General features: G+C 39.2%; 1 protein-coding gene across 1 annotated transcript in view; it reads left to right on the top strand.

The window, feature by feature from the left end:
- Window positions 1–21,004, top strand: part of LOC140368254 (ephrin type-A receptor 5) — a 120,556-nt gene that overhangs the window by 92,811 nt on the left and 6,741 nt on the right. Inside the window, exons 6-16 of the mRNA XM_072455216.1 lie at window positions 2,240–2,364; window positions 3,602–3,691; window positions 4,580–4,649; window positions 5,070–5,172; window positions 8,480–8,547; window positions 10,207–10,332; window positions 11,046–11,231; window positions 11,770–11,831; window positions 16,191–16,258; window positions 16,347–16,488; window positions 19,344–19,493. Of these exons, the coding sequence (XP_072311317.1) occupies window positions 2,240–2,364; window positions 3,602–3,691; window positions 4,580–4,649; window positions 5,070–5,172; window positions 8,480–8,547; window positions 10,207–10,332; window positions 11,046–11,231; window positions 11,770–11,831; window positions 16,191–16,258; window positions 16,347–16,488; window positions 19,344–19,493 (1,190 nt within the window). The remainder of the gene's footprint in view (window positions 1–2,239; window positions 2,365–3,601; window positions 3,692–4,579; window positions 4,650–5,069; window positions 5,173–8,479; window positions 8,548–10,206; window positions 10,333–11,045; window positions 11,232–11,769; window positions 11,832–16,190; window positions 16,259–16,346; window positions 16,489–19,343; window positions 19,494–21,004) is intronic.

Genomic DNA, 21,004 nt, shown 5'->3' with positions numbered 1-21,004 from the left:
ATTCATTTTGGACATGTCTTCCATTGTTATTACACACTATGTTATTAAAATTGCATCTCCAGTCTGTGATCAAAACAGGATATTAACCAAGGAAACCAAAACATTTGGTCGCTCTTAATAATAGATTATGATTACAGCGTACCACGATACCCTTCTGCAAATTTCATATCCAACCCAAGTTCCAGATGTTACAGTTTTTGTCATTTCTGTCACTGCGAGGCACAATAATAACTTGAATATTTCATACACAAACATCAGACTCATTTCGACAAACAATTAGCTGCCTGTGTGTACTCATCAAAGCTAGAGGTGTCGTCGATCCGGGGCCCCCACTGCGTTTACAACTCCCCACGTTTCTCCTGTTTAATCACAGCTAACGAGGATGTTATGTAAGTTGTAAAATGGCATAATTTAACAGATTTTTGCTGTAACAGGCTTTGAAAATGATGCATAAATGTAACCGGGAAGACTGTTTGTCCTTGTTGTTCCTGCATTTAGTCACCTGTCTTATGTTGTGAGCCAATTTCCTCTCGAGCGACACTGCAGTCCACAGTAGATTTGAGAAAGACATAAAGTATATTGTGTATCTGGGACAAGTACATAATGTAGTTGCGTCATTGGACTTAACCCACAATGCCTATGTAAGGATGTGAAGGGACGAATATCTATATTAATCCAAGTCATTGTTCATTTTCTATTCACTTTTAATGTCCTTGTTGAACCTCTACCACATCATTTACCGGCACGTTTTGTAGACGTGTAGACATTATTTTCTCCTCCGTCCACCACTGCAAAAACAACCCTCTTTTTATATGTTCCTGTTGTTCTGCAAATGTTCCTAATTCATCACGTAATCTCTTTCGCAATTTCAGTTGTGAGATCTCATCCCTCTGAAAGTTAATTCAAGCGATATAAGTCATTTTGAGTTGAAAACGAACTAACAAAGGTAACACAAGTTATTGCAATTGAGTAAATATTTGGGGTGATTTTACTTTTCTGACTGTACTTGTAATTCAGTACAATTCTAGCCATTTAATTAGGCCCGAGCGCCACAAGCTGGCGAGAGGCCTATTAATCTCGTAAGGCTGCGAAAGTGCGCACGTAGTGCGCACGAAATCGAGCGTGAAGCGCTCGCCCACTTCCAAACACTCACTAACGCACTCCTTCACTCATGCACGCCCCGTGCAGACTAAGCCGCAAACTTTATCTGGGCAAACGGCAGAAATGTTAAATTTGGGAGATTTCTGAAATTCTAGATAAAGTCCGAATTGCGTCAAATTAGAATCAGTTGTTAAACTCTTTGCCCTAAACCTACACGAAGTGAAATAAATTAATTTGGCGCCACAGCGCCCCCTACAGATTTTATATGGAGGTTAAATGTCTAGTTTTGCGAAATTATATGAAATTTGACACACAACTCAATTTTAGCATCCCCATCAAAAAAGTCAAAGAGACCCATGTCATAATTGTTATGGCGTTGCCGTAGCGATGACCAAAACCTCCCATGTTATTCCAACGGGAAAATCGCCAGAACATGTTTACACTTTAGACTTTCACAAACTCCTCCCAGGGCGTCAGCCCTATTAACTTGAAATTTGGTGAGACTCATCTTCAGGGGTGGACCATCAAAAGTTATCCACATTTTTATTCAAAGAGTCACGGTCTCTGTGCGGCAAAGCCGCACATTTTGCCAAGAATTCAAAATAAAATTGCTTTTTGATGGTAAAACAAAGGGGAGAAGATGTGACAGCGTCACACAGATTCAGCAGTAGGCGTGATAAAAGGACCATTGGGGCGCGTTAGCGCCCCCTCCTCTTGCGGCATGGCGGCGTAGCGGCGGCGGCGTGGCGAGGGCCGATCATTGCCACTTGCGGCTTTAATTGTAGTTATTTTTAAAAATCTAAACCTACAAACACACGTAAGAGTATTGCATCACCTGCTTTGATTGGCCAAAGCTCACAGAGGATACAGATTTTAGTTTAAAAACAACTTAATTTAGTATTTGATTTAGTCAAGTTTTGTATAAACGACTAAGCTAAAATGCCACTGAAATGCCACTAAAATGCCACTAAAATGCCACTAAAATGTAGTTGTGCCAGTGTAATTTTCCCTTTTAGGCCTAATTAAACACTTTTTTCAGTTCTCTTTTCACCACTGCTCATTTGTCATGTTGCTCGTTCATATCTCTTTTAGTTGAGTGATGTTGTATCTGCAGTGATTGTGTGTATGTGTGTTGCAGCTCCGTCTCCAGTGAGTGTGGTGCGGAAGGGCCACACCGGGAAAAGCAGCATCTCTCTGTCCTGGGCCGAGCCGGACCGGCCCAACGGCATCATCCTCGAGTACGAGATCAAGTACTTTGAAAAGGTAAAGTGTTAACATCACTTAAGCACATGTTTACAAGCTAAATCACATAAGTTAAAATGTTTTCCTTGTAAAGTCTTGCCTTGCCTTTATAGAGTCTGTTTTGTAATTGCGAAGTATTCTTTGTTTTATTTTTCAGACACATTGTATTTTTGTGGAAGTAACTCGCCGTGCTTTTTTGCATACTGTACCATTTCATTTCTTTCACTCATTTAATTCCATTGATCACTTTTAGGTTACATGAAAGTTGTGTAAAAATACAGCACTGATAAACCTCAATGGAATGAACCATTTAAAAAACTTAAAGACATACATGTCCCTTTAATTAGAAATATGTTCCCTCAGGGCTACCATAGCTGCTTTCATGTTCTAATTAGAACTATATTGTTTCAATGCTAAATGGGCCCAAATTATGTTCTGTACAAGACATAATTTGACGTAACTTTAGACCTTCACTGAAAAATACAACTTAAATTGACTTTATTTCACACATTGCACAAATATCAATGAAGAAGTAAGTGTTTATAGATTGCTTTCTGCACCAAATGTTGCCAGAAATACTCATATATACTAATATCTCACTTTGGCACTAAACAGAATAACCTCTTGAGGAAAATGTAAAAGTAAAAACAATTTTATCGTAAAAACATGGGCTTTTGAACTTCTTGAATAGTGTACAGTATGCAAACTACTACATTTCCCCCAACCTGCTGACCGTGCATATTGCCTTTATTTTACTCACTGTATATGTGTTACGAACTTTATCTATTTTAAATTGTGCAGGGGAGAGTAATAAGACCGCACATTCTGCCCCTGAAATAAAGACCATTCAAACCAAATCCGTAGAGGAAAAACTACACCTCCTAATGACTATTTGATGCACTAGTTATTTTCTAATCCATTCTTTAAAAGCAGAGCCGGCAATTTGATTCTTTTGAGCTCACGCTTTTCCGGCGCCCTTCCCTTTCATACCCTGACATGTTCTTTTTCGGGGGAAGGTCAGAATAAAGGTATCCAAAGCAGAAGAGAGGTTTTGTGGTCAGTGGTTAGCTAATGGCTCCAGGCTAATGGAGGGACATTTAGCTGCGTTTAAACCTCATGTGGTTACTGTCTGGAAGATGATACCGAGACACACAAAGACTCAAAAGCACGTGCACGTACCCTGCAGGTAAAGCAGATAGAAATGTATTCTGCGCTGAAACAATGTGTGCTATATCCCTTCTGTATCGTCTTCCCGCAGGAACAGGACTCCAGCTACACCATAATTAAATCGAAGGAGACGGAGATGGTGGTGGAAGGCCTCAAGCCCTCCTCTGTTTACATCTTCCAGGTGAGCTTTGGTACAATGGATTTCTTTGGACTGTCTAGGCAGGTTTTGTTGGTCAAAATGGGTGAAAAACTCTTCTTAAAAAAGGAATTGGTAACAGTTTATGGTTAGAAAGTCTTCATTCATTCATCTCAGTCTTTTTCCATTTAGCAGTCTTGAAGCAACTAGAGGCTTTAAGCAAGTTATATCTTCAAAGTGTCTTTTTGTCTCAAACAGATAGCAGTAGTAGTAGTAGTAGTAGTAGTAGTAGTAGTAGTAGTAGTAGTAGTAGTAGTAGTAGTGGTAATAGTAGTAGTGGGAGTAGTAGTAGTTGTAGTAGTAGTAGTGGGAGTAGTAGTAGTTGTAGTAGTAGTAGTGGGAGTAGTAGTGGGAGTAGTAGTAGTGGGAGTAGTAGTGGGAATAGTAGTGGGAGTAGTAGTATAGTGGTAGTAGTAGTAGTAGTAGTAGTGGGAGTAGTAGTGGGAGTAGTAGTGGGAGTAGTAGTGGGATTAGTAGTAGTAGTGGTATCAAGATAAATCATTATTAAAATCAGACTTAAATCTAACACAGACAGAGATGAATCACAATATTTGTTCAGTACTGGACATGATTATTAAGAAGGTAACTGACACTAAATCAATGTGAGACGCTATTGCTATACAATAGTAAAGTATACATTTTAGGTGAGCTATGCAATGTAAATGTTGATCAGATCATTTTAAGGGGAAGTGAACAGAGATGCAAGTCTCCACACACGGGAATCCAAGTAGACTTGTAGTATTGCGGTAACATATTCAAACACTGATTCCAAGGCAGAGTTAACAGATGAGTTTGGGCGAGTGATACAGCTCACATTTCTGACTTCACTGACAACTGTCTGTGTATTTGATTGTGATATTTACTTCATTACAGGTGCGAGCCAGGACCTCAGCAGGCTATGGTGCATTTAGTCGACGTTTTGAATTCCAGACCAGCCCTTACTGTGAGTAATAAAACTGGAAAAGGGAGAGGAAGAGGGAGGATGATGGAGGAGGAGAGAGTTTCATGGAGCAATAAAGCCTTGTTTGTGAATATAGCATCTTTAGACCTGGTATTTTCTCATATACTCACAATTGAACCAACACAATACAAACGATAGGATTTAATCATGTTGAAGTGTGCAATAAATGTTGATTTTATTCTTGTCACTGTTGTAAAACTAACAAAATCTACTTTACTGATCATTTAATCATCAAAACAAGTGAAATAAAATGCTAACCTTGCGGGAAAAGGGAAGCGTTACATAACAATACAGCTCAAACTTGTGACTCCCACCTGTCTCTGGTCCGCACTACTCGCCAGGTGTGCCCAGTGTCTCTGTCGTATTATTATCTCAAAGTGTGTGCGCTTGTTTTCTTGGCAGTGACAGCCACCAGCGAGCGCGCCCAGGCCTCTATCGTCGCTGTGGCCATCACACTGGCTCTGGTCCTCCTGGCAGTGGTGGCTGGCTTCCTGCTCAGTGGACGGTAAGTCAGTAAATACACACATCATCCATAAACAGGAGCTGCGGAGGAGGTCTGTGTGTTTGAATGGGCAGGTGGAGAGCGTGGAGGGATGCCAACGCACAGAATGGTCATTGGAAAACACAGATGGTTTGGATTTAATGCTGAAAATATTTAATTGTGCATGAATTGGATTGAGAAAAAAAAAGAAAGTCGGTTCTTCTGTGTGTGTGTTATACCTGTGGCTCAGTTGGTGTGACTGCAGGATGAATTGCTAGAATGGCAATTTAATTCAAATTTAATACATAAGGAGGAGAAAAGTATAATTAACTGTACCATAATAGATCCTCAGCCTTATAGTTTAACAATAATACAATAATTTTGGTCTGTATCACACCTCAATGTTTGTTATTGAGGGTTTGATGGTAGATTATAAAAGAACAGTTTATGCTTATGTGGGCTGACAATAATCTGTCTGAGGACTAGTGTCAAGATACTAACATTTTAAACTCGATTTCAAGTCAAAGGAAAATACTCAATTCAAGATATAAATGTCTAAAATGTATCTTATTTAGTAAATGTTTAAAACAGACTGACATTTTCAACACTAATAATAGGGCTTTGTGTTCTAGTTCTGGTAAGACTCAAGATTTTTTACTTCAAGTATCTAGTTTTGATACTAGATTTAGTATCAATTAGTATCTGATTTATGATACTTTTGACCACCCCACTGAGGGCTGCATTTGGCCATAGTTTTAACCCCCCTGTCCTATACAACATTAATCACCCAGGAGTGATTCTGATAAACCAAATACATTTTACTTTCGCTGCAGTTTTAGAAGTTGAATCAAGAGAGCATGACAGGCTAATTCCACCTTTGATCAGATCATTAGAAATCATTAGGCATTACAGCAAAGATGAAGATAAGCCGTTAATTGTGCCTTCTATAATTGAACCAACATTTATAGTTAGCCTCCTTTATTTATGAACTCGTCTCCTCTATAGCAATTATCTCACTTTCACTTTAGCTTTCTTGAATAATGCATTGCCTGTAATAGTGAATACGCACTTCTGGAGCTGCATAACCATATAAAGAGCTAACCGCGGAGAGAGGAGCTAACCGCGGAGAGAGGAGCAGAATCCAGCTTAACCAGTCACTGTTTCAGCTGTGCAGGGGGAGGAGTGATCTCGCAAAAGCCAAATTTTCCAGTGAAGGATTTAGGACACAGACCCCCACTACTCCCTTCCCCCATAGCCCAAATCCAGTGTACCACCACCCCCTCAGAATCTACCCACGCATGCATACACTTCCAAAAACAGCCCTCTGGAACAACTCATGTGCGAGGGTGAGCAGGAAGTCGGACGGTCGGCAACGCGGCTACCGATCTGAAAAGCCCTTGACTCGACAGATCCGGTAAATTGAATACCTCCCGGCAACGGCAGCCACACACATAGGAACAGAAACCCCACCCAGTTGCCCAGATTTTACACCCTCTAGCCATTATTCTGAAAACACAGACATGGACTAGACTCTGACATGACCTCTACATAGGTGGGAGGATTTTTATTTGCGAATAGGATCAAGTGTAAAAATCAATCCCGCTGTTTAATCGGGGTTATCTGTGATTATCGCTGATGCGGCCCGTCTAAATATTGACATCGGGCAGTGTTTGCGGAACACGCACACAAACAGCCATGACTTTCCAGCAAGTTGTGGTTGGGCTGTGGCCTCTGGGATACACAGCCTCCCGGAATGATTGTATTTATGTGTGCTGGTTCTAGAAATATTATGGCTGGAATTGAGTAGATACAGGGAAATAGCCGGGGGTTTTGGTAACAGGACTTTCGCTTTTGACTATCCAAAACATAGCATATATAGCATTAATAGCGTATTTTGTTTGGAATTGTTAAATGCTATTGAACTGGTCTTAATTTTGTCAATATTTGAAACCTGTAGTTGTTATTTGGTATATTCAGTGTTGTCACATCAATTAGTGATGATGTTTTGATTTTTTTCTTTTTTAGGGTCGGAGACCATTTTGTTTCATTTGGCAATTTCCTACCCTGTAATTTTCAAAATAAAAATATCCTCGAAAAACATCCTAGAACCAGGTTATCATTTTTTCATGAATGTATTATGTAGTATTCTTCCAAATAGAGTTACTGCGTTAGCAAAATACAGAACAACCATATGAAATTATTCTGATAGATTCGTTTCCCCCTGTAGAGACATGCAACGAGCAAATCAGAACAAAAGGAAGTACATAGCCTTTGGAAAATATAATTCATGATAAACAATATACTTTTCTAGCTTTGACTTTTTTCGTTTTTCGTCTGTAGTTTACTTTCCACAAAACAGAGCAGAAATCAATACTGAACACATTGGCTTTATTGAAAAAACAAACAGTCTCTTGTGTCTTAAAGGTTAGCTAAATGCTTAAGGCAGGGACTGTTGTATTGTTGGAAACTGAATTGAAGCTTTGAGGCTGGAATTTTGCTTTACAAAAACATAAATATCAAGTGTATAAGTCATTAAATATTAAAAATGCTTGAACTGTATTGTCAGATGTATTAATTACCGCTGTGGTAAAGTGAAAAACTTTATTTGTAGAAAAAAACAAAAACATATTATTAGTATTAACGGTAAATTTACATGTATAATGTGTATATGACTCATGTTTCTCAAGACTTTGAGAAAGGGTTATCGTGTGTTTTGAAAATGTCCTGCGGTTCAGTAGAATTGGACTGAGATTAACAGAAAACTGTTTTCAGTACTGGTATTCCACTTCAGAACTTTCCATCTGAGCCTCAAAACACCTGTTATGGACACAACAAATGGATGCCTTTGGATTAATCGTCTGGCTACAGGAAACAAGACCATTATGAAACAAATGGATGACACAAACTGATCCCACAATCAAGGACTAATAATTTAAAAAATGCACACAGGTTTGAACTGAGTACATTTGACAGATTTTGGACTAATTGGGACAAAATATGCCGGACTCAATATTTAGGACTATGTTTTGATGCCATTTGCATAATTTGAATCTTCTTTCTCTGTGTCATGTATTTTTGATCATTTTGATCTCACTAAACAGAAAAGCATTGGAGCAAAAAGCTGATGATCATCTAAATAGCATTTCGTCACAGGATCAGATCAGATTTGTTTCTTTTTGCCAAACCGCCCTTCCCATACTGCTGTTCTTTCTGGTTGCTTTGAGAGGTTTTGTAGGCAGTGTCGTTAATGTACAAAGCGTTTCAAAATATGCAAACTAGAACCAGACTGTTTATAGCGTAACATCTCCCCGTTTGTGTGTCTGTCCTCCAGGCGCTGTGGATATAGCAAAGCCAAGCAGGACCCCGACGAGGAGAAGATGCACTTCCACAACGGTCACAGTAAGTTTCCAAACCGATTTCACCCATAAAGTTCACTTCAAGTTCACACCACTTTCCGGGTTCACTTAGCGGCCACGTCTTTGTCAATTTGTTCAAACCTCACCTGTGCGTGTCGCTAACAATGTCCCATACTCAGAGCCATTTATTTTGAATGACACAGCTACAGATCGGCTTCTCGGCAGACATTTTGGCAAAAGGCGCACAAAGCAATGAAGATTTATAGGCCGTGACAGCTTAATATATTTGGCCACACGGTTTGGCTTTGTGTCCTGCTTCCCATCTGTTGGCACCAGGGTTGGCTGTGCGGGACGGCTGCATTTGTTTCACACCAGTTGTGAAAAATGATTTATGTCATGATTCATGGCACCAAAGAACATTTTTATGAGAGACATAAAAGGTGATGTGAATGATGTCTTCCATTTGGGGTAATTAGCTTGATGAATCAGTTTGAGACAAAAAGAAATCCATCTGAGGTGGAAACTGATTTGTGTTAAAGGTAATCTTGCATTGATGTCTATATTATAGCTAGACATGGACTGTAATAAGGTGTTTTTGCACCAAGAACCATATCCCTATAATCCCACAGTCCCTGTTAAGTCAGAGAAACATCCCTGTCCCACTTGCTCGCATTCACACAGCAACAGAGGCTGAAACAGGGTTTAACTGGCTTTAACATTAGTATCTGTATAGTGTGGAACATTTAAATATTGAATTCAATATTGGATAAAAAAATGTTTTTTTATTTTTTTTTTTAGTCCATGAACATAAACCTGTGATGGACAAAAACCTCAAACCAACCATAACATTGACACAATGATTTACAATTAGCTAGTGCATCAAAATAATGTATCTTGTGGGTTAGGGTCAGTTTTGGAGGGTTAGCTGTTATTTGACAGAACAGCTGAGTATGAAATGGGGATGAGAGCGAAGGGAGGAGATGCAGAGCCAGGATTTTAACAACACTGTGGCTGGCTGCACATGGAGCCTGGCATATGTGCTGCCGCCTTAACTACTCGACCACCGTGCAGCACTATTCTGAAAATTAACAAAAAACTATTTTCCAACAAAGTCAGTGTTGTACATGGGCTTGTGACCGACAGGAAAAGTACCTGCCCCAGAACAGGAGCTAAAAAAGTCCCCTAAGTGAGGCTCTAGTCCCTTGTTCCTACTATGTGCGAACATGTACCAAATACGGAGTGAAACTTAAAAAAAAAGAAGTGAAAAAAGGTTTCTAGGACTCAAATCAGAACTCTTATAGTACAATCTGTGTATGGCCCAGAGTCTGAATTTTCAAAGAATTGCAAGTAACTACTGAGCAGTGGGCGGGGATAGGGGGTAGGTGAAGACATGAATTTTCTGAGCGCTTTGACTGCTACACAATACTCAAGTTTACTCAACATACATTCATCAATCAATCAATCAATCAATCAATCAAAATACAACTCTGAATAGGCTAAAAATATGTCTCCTTTAACACCACTTGACAAGGAACAAAATGACAACTAACTTCAGACACTGATCCCGCATTCGTGCAGATCTCAGCCTAATTACCATTCACAAATACCACTCATCCACCACCTAATCTTTATTTAATTCCTCGGCAAATGCTATCTTAACACCATCTTAATGCCATTGACATTTTTGTGCGTGTCTCATCAGTTAAATTCCCCGGGGTGCGCACCTACATCGACCCACTGACTTACGAAGACCCAAACCAGGCAGTGCACGAGTTCGCGCAGGAGATCGACGTTTCCTTCATCTCCATAGAGCGCATCATCGGGGCAGGTGAGTGGGCTCATTATGCGAGTGTGGCTCTCATAGAGATAGAGACGCTGATCCCAGAGTGTTCACGTGTTAGATGTGCCACGCATAATGTCTCACAGAATACATTATCGTTTGTTCCAATGCGTTGAAATGTGGCTGTTCCGACAGGCAGGTTCTTACATATAACGTGGCAATATGGAGGTGCCACGCCATTTGCCCGTAATTGCGTTCATCATCTAGCTTATTCTCTTGTTCTTTTTCTCAGTAAAATAAAATTGCTACATTTCTGTGTCACATACTTGAAGGACGTATTCAGTCAAACAATGAAAAAATATGGTGATATGTCAAGTCAAATAAAGTCTAAACCTGTAAAAAGTCAGTAAAACACTTCACTGTAACGTGATTTCTATGTATATTAATGAACAGGCTGAACCATAATGTTAAGTAACAAAATCCAAGCTATTAAATCTAAAAAAATGAAAAAAAAAAAAATCGTATGACTGCACAAAACAAAACATATCAAATAGAATTGTCTATATATTATGTGAACTAGCAAAGCAGAGACCAGCTAACAAAACAGATTAATGCAATAGCAAAGACGTTTTTCAGTTTGACATGAAAAGAAGTTACAGATGCGCGTCTTAAAATCAGGTATAGGAGAAAAACTAAACTTTTGTAAGTGACTATTACTATCTGTACTATCTGTGCTGAAACGCTACCTCTTATTTGTTTAGGTGAATTTGGCGAGGTGTGCTGCGGACCGCTGAGGCTGCCTGGGAAAAGAGAGATCCAGGTGGCCATCAAGACTCTGAAGGCAGGATACACCGAGCAGCAAAGGCGGGACTTCTTGTGGGAGGCGTCAATCATGGGCCAGTTCAACCACCCCAACATCATCCGACTGGAGGGAGTGGTCACCAAGAGTAAGGCTTTTTCAACTGATTCTTGATGCCTTTTGATGAAGTTTGAGTCTAACTTGTATATTGCTCATTAGTTAATTAATTAAAATAAGCTACAAAGTAATGTTTCAGTGTTGTGAATTAAGGACCAGTAAAGTCAAGTGCTTTATTTGTCATTATACATTCAAATCATACAACAAAATTATCCAGATCAGATGGATATAGTTATATTCAAACTATAAGAACAGAAAAACGATGTCTAGTCTGAGAATCTAACTCAGGACCATCTTTCTGAAGGGAAGAGTCTTAAACACTGTTCCACTATAAAGTTTATAAATATAGCATGTTGACTGAATTGTCAGGGCCTGATAATAATACATTTTATTTGTAATGCACTTGACTTAAAAATGATCAAAGTGCTACAGTTTAAAAATGCTAAAACCAAACTAAGAAGTAAGTAAATTAATAATCCTGCATTGAAGTACAAGTGAAATAATGTTATAAATAATAATTTGTTTTATGTACCGTTTGGTAATTTTCTAATACTTTTTTTCCCTCTCAGGCAAGCCAGTGATGATCATTACAGAATACATGGAGAATGGATCACTGGACACTTTTCTGAAGGTACTGCCATCTTTTATTAGCCATGAACACACTCAAAACAGGTTTTTACTAAACAATACCCTGCAAACTTAAATAACACTAAGGGAAAACGTCAAACTAGCATAAATAATATTGTCATGGCATATATTTTGATTGCTCAAGGCACCTGGATTGGACCTGTATCACTTCCAAAACAACATGCTTGCCAAGTATTTCACCAATGTCCTCCTTGTGTGTAGGTTCACCGGTTCAAATGAAATTAAATGTGTTGGTGACTAAATCCAACCTGAAAAATAACATAAGGATGACTCAATCCTCTACAGGACACAGTAGCGCACAGCAAATGAAGAGATGACGTCAATAAGCTGCTACGATACAAGCAATAGTCAGAAAACTCAATTACATGATGAAAACCATAAGAAACATTGCATTGGAAAGGTGAGTGTAAAATAACAATATGGTATGAGCTTATGAAATGTTATGATATCCATTTATTCTAAAAGCAGGTAATCTTAACATGAAACACAGCCTCGCATAAAAAAATGTCCTTTTATCTGTAAGTATAAAATAATGCTATCGAATTTTCCTTAGGCTACATCTACCACATATTAAGATATTCCTTTATTGTCCCACATGGGGAAATTATGAAATTTCCCCATGTGGGAATTACATATTACTGTTAAATGCAAGTATGGTTGACATTTCAATACTTACACCTACACTATAATTCACTATAGAGAGTTATTAGACTCGACAACAAATACAATGGTTTCAGATCAAACATTCCTCATTCGTTTTTCTCAAAAACACTTTGCCACTGTGCACTTTGTTACAATTATCCTCGTGCTACAAGGTGCACCAGAACATTGAAAACAAAATAAATGCATCTAAGAACAACAGTGTAGTTTATCAGCTTTATTCTAATGATTCTTGTTTGCAATGTTTATTATGCACTTATTTTTGCACTCAAGGCCAGTTTATTTGGCAGCTATTATTGTTCATTTCATAATCATGGCTAAACACCTGCTCAAAATGACAACACCAACCAAAGCGAGAACAGCGCTATGAAGTCTTAAACGGCACTAGAAAATACCCTGAAGACAGTAGAAAAGGTTTCAAAGGAAGTGAGAGTTGTTTGTTTACAAGCTTGGGTCATTGAGGCTTAGGTATGTAAGAAAGAAAAACTATTTGAGCTGAGGGAAGTATAGATGCTAGCTGTACAAACCATCAGATTGAAAATGACTTTTGGATGGAAGTCAAAAACGTCTTGATCTTTCAACCCTTTTCTTTTCTTTTCTTTTTATTATTGCTATCAATTATAGACAAAAACACATTTACCCCTGGGGATCTCAGCAATGAAATGTGTACCGTATTTTCCGGACTATAAGTCGCACCAGCCAAAAAATGCATAATAGAGAAGAATGATATCACATATAAGTCGCTCCGGAGTATAAGTATATAAGTTTAAATATAAGTATAAGTCGTACCCCGGCCAAAACTATGAAAAAAGGTCCTTCTTATAGTCCGTAAAATACGGTAAATAAACCTTTTCTACCACTGACCACTCCTAAACGAGTGATTACTTCAACTTCCGCTGTAAACATCACTTTCTTCCAGTTTGTCTTTGAACTCTTGCATGAATTGTCCGCTACCCTGGAATATACATGTGTTCACAAATATCCTGTAGCGGATCGTTCAGTGAATGTGGACAGATCTTTGCCAAAATAGAATAAGTGTCCAGAACCAGATTTGCTTGGCCTGTGGTTGGCTGCTGCTGCTGCTGCTGCTGACTTGTCAATATTTTTTAGCCCAGGGGGAGTAATCCTGTACCATGGCCTAGGAGGGACACCAGCAGGCGGGGTAGGACAGGGCAGGACAGCAGACTAAAGCAATTACATGGATGACTGGTGTACTGGGGCCAGGATAAATGACGCAGCCTTGAGAGGAGGACAGAAGCCGGGCTGGTAGATTAGCTGTCACTGCTCTGGACAGTGCACTTAAAGGCACGCTCATCACTTATACCTGAGGCTGAACATTTCACTTGTAAGAGGCCTTGGAGTGTGTGCTGCTGATGCAATCTCACTTGTACAAGATATCACTGTTCAAGTGGTTTGCATGGGCGACATATACAGAACTAAGAAAAAACATGAACATTTTCAGAAAAAGGGATTCTATAAATGTGCCGTGTCTTGTGAATGTAATTTACTTTAGCTAAAACACAGAGCAACAAATAGCAAATGGAAAGGTAGTAAATGGTAGTTGTGAAAAAAGAAACCAAACATAGTAAAGGAAAAACTATAAAATCAAAATAAGGAGTTGATAAAAGGCTAAGGAAAAAATACTGTATAAAAGCTATTTATTTATTTATTTATTCATCTTTATTTAAACAGGTAAAAAGCGAAACTTAACACGCACATAACTATAAAAAAAGACATTTAAGAAACTACATTTAAAAGCACAGACCATTTGATTCTCACTCTTTGTTTTTACAGTGAAACCAGCTCACACATTCTATAATGAAGTACAAAACTATGATGATATATTAAAAAAGTAAAACTAAAAAACACCCCAAATCCACGACAATGTATTTATTATATATTTATATATATTTGTGTCATGGAATCAGAAAATGTCCTTGGGAGGAGACATACACCGATGCTATTCCGTAACACATCGAGAACACAATTCAACTTAGAATATGAAAGGACACAGAAATATCAGACATTTGTATGGCAAGCTTGGGAGAAAACACTGGGCTGTGTCAGCCAGGCCGTTGTAAGGAGCCTGGCTGACCCTCCTGCGTCTCACCTCGTTTTTTCCCATGCTGGTTGGTTTTATTAGATATTCTAGAATAGGCGGGTCACATTTCTCATTGGTCAGCCTCACATCAAGGCACTTGGTATTTTTCCGTAGAGATCAAGCCTTGGGTAAACATTACCCAAACTCCTCTGGGCTGTCACCCCCCCTCCTGGGGCAACATTCTTTGGCCCATCTTTACGACCCCTTCACAAATGCAGTTTGTCACACACCCGTTCTTCTCTTAGACTAATGATGCAGATAAAATATCACTATTATGCAGAAAAAATACATCACAGAAATATACTCATATATTCACATTTTATCACAATTTGATTTTGGACAGTGCATATTAATCAATGTGTCAGCAGCAGCTTCAACATAAACATGCAGCGTTAGCATGAGTTAGCATAATAGCTAAATTGTAACTGTTAACTAAATAAACGTATATATTTTGTATGTTGTGTATTTGCTTGTGTTTCTCACTGGTAATTTGCCGTACACAATTACTCCTATATCTGTAGAATTTGCCTGAAAGTGAAAGCCAAATGTTGCAAACAGTATAATTATGAGATCCCATCAGAGGAGTTGGTGTTATCTCTGACGGTATTGTTCAAATCTTTGTGAAGAAATTGCATGAATTCAGCACGTTCTATTGTTACAACTGGCGCTGGCGTTGTCTTTCCTGTGCGCTGGCAGTGCAGGGAGCTGAGGCTTGAAGGTTAAGTCTGGTCTTGAGTAGTGTGGAATGAGGAGGCGGGTGCGCTTGCTCCAGGGGGTTTGGCTGACTTGGCTGCACTCTCCACCAGAGACCAGCGTTTTGTGAAATGGTGTAAAGCTCACGGCAGCGCAGGGGCAATGAACCGGCCCTGGGCAGGATTTGAGGAGTTCTTTATCCTGGTTTGGGGATTCCCTGACTGCTCCGCTGTGAGCAGGGAGCGCCGACAAGCACTCATGTGGACATAAAAATGAGACATGACCGCAGGAGCATTTCTAGAGCGTGCAGGGGAGTTAGAGGAAAGCAATGAGCAATACCAGAGGAACTCGGACAGAACAAAAGATAGTGGAAATAATGGGTATTTTTGGTTGCATGTTTTTGTTTGATTCTTTAAAAAAACGCAGATTATGAAAAGCCAACGGGATCAATACGCTTGGCATTTTGTTGTTTTGCGTGTTGCATATATTATTTGACAGTAATTAAATGCATTTCAATATAATCCAGATCAAATTATCAAATCAAGTCAGTTTAGCAGTGAGGACTTTTTATCCCAGCCCTAAATCTGGTTATTGCGTCTTTTTTTTTGGACAACATGACCACCATAAACATTTCAGAACATCACTTTAATTCCTTAGGTTTAGTTACACATTTCACTTTGTGTTTGCTATTTTTCTATGTTGAAGACTTATTCGAAACAGCTTTTTCAACAGATATAATGATCTTGCAGGAATTATTACATTTCTGTTACACTTTATGTTCAAAATTATAAATGGAACATGACAAAAACATTTGATTTTGCTTATTATATTGTACAAATGCGTGTCTCTTTTCAGCAGGACTAACTCTTCTGTTCTTGTCCTTGTTAGAAAAATGACGCACAGTTTACGGTGATCCAGCTGGTGGGGATGATGCGTGGTATTGCATCTGGAATGAGGTATGTGTACAAGCTTCCAGCCTGTGTTTAAACGCACCATCAAGACATCAGCTGTTAGCTAACGCTGTTCTCTTTATGGAACCTGCAGGTACCTGTCGGACATGGGCTACGTGCACCGCGATCTTGCTGCGCGGAACATCCTGGTCAATGGGAACCTAGTCTGTAAAGTGTCCGATTTTGGACTGTCTCGAGTCCTGGAGGATGATGCGGAGGCAGCGTACACTACAAGGGTAAGACATACGCAGTTTAAATTGAAATCATGTGTGAGCTTTTTATTTTGTGATTGATATGACACCTTGTTTTATTTTGGTAATGATTTATGACTTTAGTTTGAGTCAGATGGGATAAGTAGGATAGTAACTGTCCTCACCACATACACGCCTAACAAATTGACACCTACATTAATCTAGACATTATTCCATGGCAAGTGTGTGCGTCGTGGGACATTTGTGATCGCACATATGGAGACACCTCCATAGTGTGAAAATACACCCTGGGGGACTGTACATTTACTCGCTGTGGAGATAGAATCAGACCATAAGAGCTATTTTGAAATAATGTAGTAGTCCAGAGTTGAAATCAGTCTAAAATTTTCTCATTATGAAAATATTAGTCTTTCCAAGAACCACAAAGTCCAGAGTCTCATTTATAAAGCGTGCATTTGTGCAAAAAATGGTACGTTCATGATTTTCCATGTTAAGTTTGCGATCTATAAAAAGACAACTTGACGTGGAAATAAGCAGTCCAGTTCAAAAGACAATCAGTGCTCAGAGGGACGAGAGGTTTGTGGAAGATTGTGTTTTGTCAGTACAAGTACTTTTAGTAAGAATTTCACGCACGGTTTTAGAAATCAGGAGTTTACATTTGTATTAAACAGGATTAACTGAACTCTTAAATGACTGCAATCTGGTGCTGTGCTTAAAAATAAAACAGAACAAAGCATGACTCGATTAGTTAAATAAAGGTGTAATGGACGATTTTTTGGCACTAAATCTGAGTCTCATTTCCTCGTGGCGTGGACGACCGATTAGTCCTGCCACGTATCATCATAGAACGCACCTACCGCTCACCTGCAGCCGCGTTCTGGCTCGTCCCCAGGAGAGCAGCATGTTTCACTGTGTCTAAGCGCATTGATCGATCATAATATACAGTTCGAGCTAACTCAGAAGAGACGGAAATCTACGGGAGACGAGCTAATAAACACACGCACTTTGCTTTTTTGTCCGTCACGCGGCACGGGGGGAGTGCGCACTTCTGCCTGAGTTCTCGAATCGGCGAAAAATCCTCCATTACGCCTTTAAATAAGGACTAGCCCAAAGAAGCCGTGAACATGAAGATTGCACTCAAATCAAACTAAATAAAGTACAACTGTTCTTCACTGTAAATGTGAACACTGCACATTGCCTCTGCTTGTTACCATTTCGAGCACCAGTGGAACCATAGAAAACTGTGGTATAAGAGCTCATAACTTTCACAGTTTTAGCTTTGTTTTGACAAGAACTACACTTGGTATGGAAATAAAATGTTACCAAAAACCGTGTCGGCAATTTGGCTGTCTATTTTCTGTGCGCTACTTATCAAATTCTGCAGGGGGAAAAGACACAAGCCCAGCGCAGCAGCAGCAGCAGCAGCAGCAGCAGCAGTAGGTTTTTAAATGAAGTTGCTTCCTGGGCTGAGAGTCATCCTGTCAACCCCTCTCTTCCAACTGGAGACGGTCCAATTAGCAGTCCGTTCAGTCTCCACAACATTCAATTAGCACCCGGGCGAGCTCTGTCTTGACGCTGGAGGAGTTGTCAGTCACCCTTCACGCTTCTTCCCTTTCCTCCCCGACTCGCTCCTCCTCGACGTAGCAGTCATTCTCACCCTTCAAATAATCAAGGCCTAAGATATCCTGCCACCTATTTCCATCAATATGGCATCAAGCTAATTCCACCACTCATTCACGGAAACCGCAGGTTGCTTCCAAGCTCAGCAGTCGTCGCGTGAACTGGTTCTGTCTTTTGAAATGAAAGCTTGATTATGAAGGCGAGGCAAAAGACGTAGGGGATTTGCAGCCCCCCGACAGTTAGGACAGGGGGGTTGGTGGCTGGTGAAAGAAAGTAGAATTTGCCGTCATTAATGTGCTGCTGAATTGGTCCTCATTAGTGTCATTGTGCATGAGGAAGTATATGTCATATTTCTGCCACGTATAAAGACTGTTAATGTTTCACAATAAAAGCGGTGCGCATGCGTTTTTTCCCCCCTTTTTGTCATGTGAAGCTTGCCGTACGTTGAATCCAGGACTATTTCTAGCTTTGTGGGGTCAATGTTTTAGGCTTTTTTCAGGTCCTTAACTGGAGACTGTTTTATATTGTCACACTTATTATTACATTAAATTACAGTACCATATACTATTAGACTCAATATGTTAGACTAAGTTCAAACATTCAACTTTTTAAAATTAAATCACTTAGCTTTTCAAACCCATGACATTCATATTATTTTATTAGATGTTAAGCATGTTCAAATATTTAACAGAAAAGGGTATTACGATGACTTTTGTTCTTATCCAAATGGTCTATGCCTCAGTCTGAATCTATAGCCATGGTTCTTAAGCCTTTCACACCAAGTACAACCAAAGATACTAGTTGGACTCTATAAGGCCTAAATAAACTGCAAAAAATAAGACTGAAAAGGGCCAAAAATATATTTTGTACTTTTTCCACTATATTTCTACTACGGGTGTCTTAAAGTATTTAAAGAGTATTGACTATTGCTAAAAAAAAAAGTCAAATGCAAGCCAAATACTCATTTAAGTTATATTCAAAATGTCCACGACGTCCTGCCATTTGAAGACTGCCAACTTTTAAAACAAAGTTTGCAGAAACTTCAGAAATACAACAAATACAATTTTAACAACTACACAAAACTAAAACCAAACTCAAAAAGTGTGACAGAAAAGGAATACAAAAAACATGAATAACAAACCCACTCTTCCGTCATTATTATTATGGCTAATTATTCAAGCACTGTAATTCTAGCTAATTAATGAACAGCACTCCAATACATATATATATGTTCCACTTATTAGTATTTTTTTTCACAGGGTGGAAAGATCCCCATCCGCTGGACCGCTCCTGAAGCCATCGCGTACCGAAAGTTCACCTCTGCCAGTGACGTGTGGAGTTACGGCATCGTCATGTGGGAGGTGATGTCCTACGGGGAGCGGCCCTACTGGGAGATGTCCAACCAGGACGTAAGTTGGAAATGGCTTTGTATCAAGATCACTCACACACTTCTGCTCAAAGAGTAAAACCAGCCCAGAAGTGCAGCCAGCGGTTCATTAGTCTAATTGTTGGAAGGTCACGTGCTGTGTGGATCTGAGATGGTGGTGGCTGTTTGCAGAAGTTGGACTCGGAGTTGGATTAAGTATGTGTTAATTATTGCATACTCACCAGGAATAGGAATACGTTTGCCTCTGAAAAGACCAAGTTCTTTGTGGTGTAAAGTAAAATGTAACTCTCTCATCATTTCAATAAGCAACACATTTTAATATAGTCAATGCAATTCATGAACATGTAAATAGTACTTTTTGATGATGATGATGATGATGATGATGATGATGATGATGATGATAAGAATATGTAATTTTTTTTTTCAATTCCATTTAGAAAAGGGGGTGTTAAACATAAGGCCCTCTTGTGGACATACTGTATTTACATTTTATTTTACTTTTAACAATGACATAATGTTATTTTTTATCTAGTCATCTGGTGGAAATGCGATAGTGCTCTGTAATGTTTTAATATGTTTTCCTCCAAATTCAATTATTGATATGTTTATTGTATTGATCTTTATTTAATCAGGTAAAAACACATTGACATCGGAACTTGTTTTTCAAGGGCGAGCTGAGCCAAAATTTAAAATTGCAGCACACATCATCAACATTTACATTTAATACGAGTAATTTAAGAAAGATTAAAACAGGACTTAATTTCAAAGCACAGACAATTTTCATATTTTGTTTTGCCTCAGCTGCTTCAGTCCTCCGTGTCACACCTTGGCAATTTTTTGCTCTGCATTTGATCCGTCCTTCACTGCTGCTGGAGCAACCGGTCAGGAGCAGATCTTTGTGCGAGGCTTGGTCAGGACCTTGGCCTGAAGATTTTACAGTCAAATCCTCCAGCTGAGGTGCCCAGAGTAAAGCCACCCTGACACGCTGAGGAACATGCTGTGAGGAACACGCAGTACAGCACTACATCTTCTACACTATTACAGACAAGCTTACCATTTGCTTTCAGGCTGAATAGAGTTTTAGGAAATTCAATAGAGCTGTAAAAAAGTGTCACACTATGTAAACATAAGACATCAGTTAATTTGGTTGTCTTTTAATTGCCTGAATCTGCATTATTTAGTTTATGCCTTGTTTTTTCTCTTGTTTTTACTTTGTTAGGCATTCCTAGCAAAATGTGTGAAAAACCAAAAGCAATATGTCAAAAATAGACTCAGCTGACTTAAAAATGTTGATTCTTGGAAGATGTCATATTTATAATTGTGCGGCGCAGCGTGATGTAAACAAGTTGACTTCAGAACAAATATTTCAGTCGTCAAAAATCAAGCATTAACACTAGTAATCTACTTAAAAGTGCCATCTTGCCTTCAAATTGCATTAGCAGTCCCCACTGAAGCCAAGAATGATGACTTACTTTCTTACTTCCTTGCCCTTAACACTGTGAAATGGAGTTGAAGTTTGGTTTGGCGTGACAC

The sequence above is a fragment of the Eucyclogobius newberryi genome, unplaced genomic scaffold, assembly GCF_026437365.1.
Source record: "Eucyclogobius newberryi isolate DKJ021-1_F unplaced genomic scaffold, fEucNew1.0.hap1 SCAF_2, whole genome shotgun sequence".
Taxonomy (NCBI): domain Eukaryota; kingdom Metazoa; phylum Chordata; class Actinopteri; order Gobiiformes; family Gobiidae; genus Eucyclogobius; species Eucyclogobius newberryi.
This window is presented reverse-complemented; position numbering and strand designations above follow the sequence as displayed.